Source organism: Tenrec ecaudatus, chromosome 12, assembly GCF_050624435.1.
Source record: "Tenrec ecaudatus isolate mTenEca1 chromosome 12, mTenEca1.hap1, whole genome shotgun sequence".
Taxonomy (NCBI): Eukaryota; Metazoa; Chordata; class Mammalia; order Afrosoricida; family Tenrecidae; genus Tenrec; species Tenrec ecaudatus.
Genome location: NC_134541.1, coordinates 108,512,263 through 108,513,811, shown reverse-complemented (window position 1 = coordinate 108,513,811; position 1,549 = coordinate 108,512,263). Strand labels below are relative to the sequence as shown.

At 43.8% G+C, this 1,549-nt stretch overlaps 1 protein-coding gene across 1 annotated transcript; it reads left to right on the top strand.

The window, feature by feature from the left end:
- Nucleotides 1–289: 289 nt before the first annotated feature.
- LOC142422811 (olfactory receptor 1f45-like) lies at nt 290–1,264 on the top strand. Its single transcript, XM_075528047.1, has one exon. The coding sequence runs from the start codon at nt 290–292 to the stop codon at nt 1,262–1,264; it is 975 nt and encodes a 324-aa protein (XP_075384162.1).
- Nucleotides 1,265–1,549: the final 285 nt, after the last annotated feature.

The following is a 1,549-nucleotide window of genomic DNA, read 5'->3' as shown; positions in this document are numbered from 1 at the left end:
AACTGTATAAGGGTACTTTACTCAATTGACGTATGTATGGATTGCAATAAGAGTTGTATGAACCCCAGTAAAAATGATTTTTTATTTATACAATAAGAGTCCAGTAGAAATAATATCATGAGTGACTGTGGAAAATTTGGAGCATAGTTGGAGTGCACAGATCTTGTTTATGCCAATTCCATAACTGATATGCAAACATGTTTAGTTGTGAATTGAATTTGTCCCGATTTTAATTGCTCCTGTCTAGGTGCATGAACTGGTTCTTGTGCATTGACCCAATCCCGTGGTCATGAGTTGGGCAAACCAGTCAAGTGCCTCTGAATTTCTCCTCCTGGGCCTCTTCTGGAAGCCCCAGCAGCAGCAGATTATCTTCGCACTTTTCCTGATCATGTACCTGGCCACAGTCCTGGGCAACCTGCTCATCATCCTGGCCATCAGCACAGACACCCGCCTGCACACCCCCATGTACTTTTTCCTCAGCAACCTGTCCTTTGTGGACCTCTGTCTCTCCACTATCATAGTCCCCAATATGCTGACCAATCACATACTCAGCAGTCAGACCATCTCCTTCCCTGCGTGTCTGACACAGATGTATTTTTTCACTTTGTTTATTGTCATAGACAATTTCTTCCTCGCTGTGATGGCTTATGATCGCTTTGTTGCTGTATGCCACCCCTTACACTACACAACAAAGATGACCCCTCAGCTCTGTGCCCTGATGGTCACTGGATCTTGGGTCATTTCCAGTGGGAATGCGCTGTTGCATACCCTGCTGATGGCTCGACTCTCGTTCTGTGCAGACAACAGGATCCCCCACTTCTTCTGTGATGTGGCTGCTCTCCTGAAACTCTCCTGCTCTGACACACATATCAATGAAATTATAATTAATACTGAGGGGATTCTGATAATGATCACCCCATTTGTTTGCATCCTGGTTTCCTACATTTGCATCACCACGGCTGTCCTGAGAATCCCATCAACAAAGGGAAAGTGGAAAGCCTTCTCCACGTGTGGCTCCCACCTGGCTGTGGTCTCCCTCTTCTATGGCACCATCATTGCTGTGTATTTCAGTCCATCATCCTCCCACTCAGCTGAGAAGGACATTGCAGCTGCTGTGATGTACACGGTGGTGACCCCCATGCTAAACCCTTTCATCTACAGCCTCAGGAATAAGGACATGAAAGGGGCCCTTAAAAAACTAATTGGTATATTTTTTTCTTTTGAACAACGAATGGATTCTAAATGTCATAAAGGAATGTCATAGTCTGTAATAAATTTTTTTCTTTCCCTGGTCACTGGCACTTAGCAGTTGTCCATCAACACATTTTAAAAAGAAGATTAAGAGTCAGTGTTTCCCAAAGTGGGTGATATTGCCCTCTAAGATTTCTAGAATGATCCAGGTTGGGTGCGGGATGGGCAAAATCAGATTCTTAGTGTGTACCTTGTATTCTGGGCTATTGCACAAAAGTTTTTAGTTGTAGGGGGCCATTGAGCAAAAGTAAACTAAAGTTTAGTTTACTGAAAAGAAGACAGTCGGCCAAATAAATTT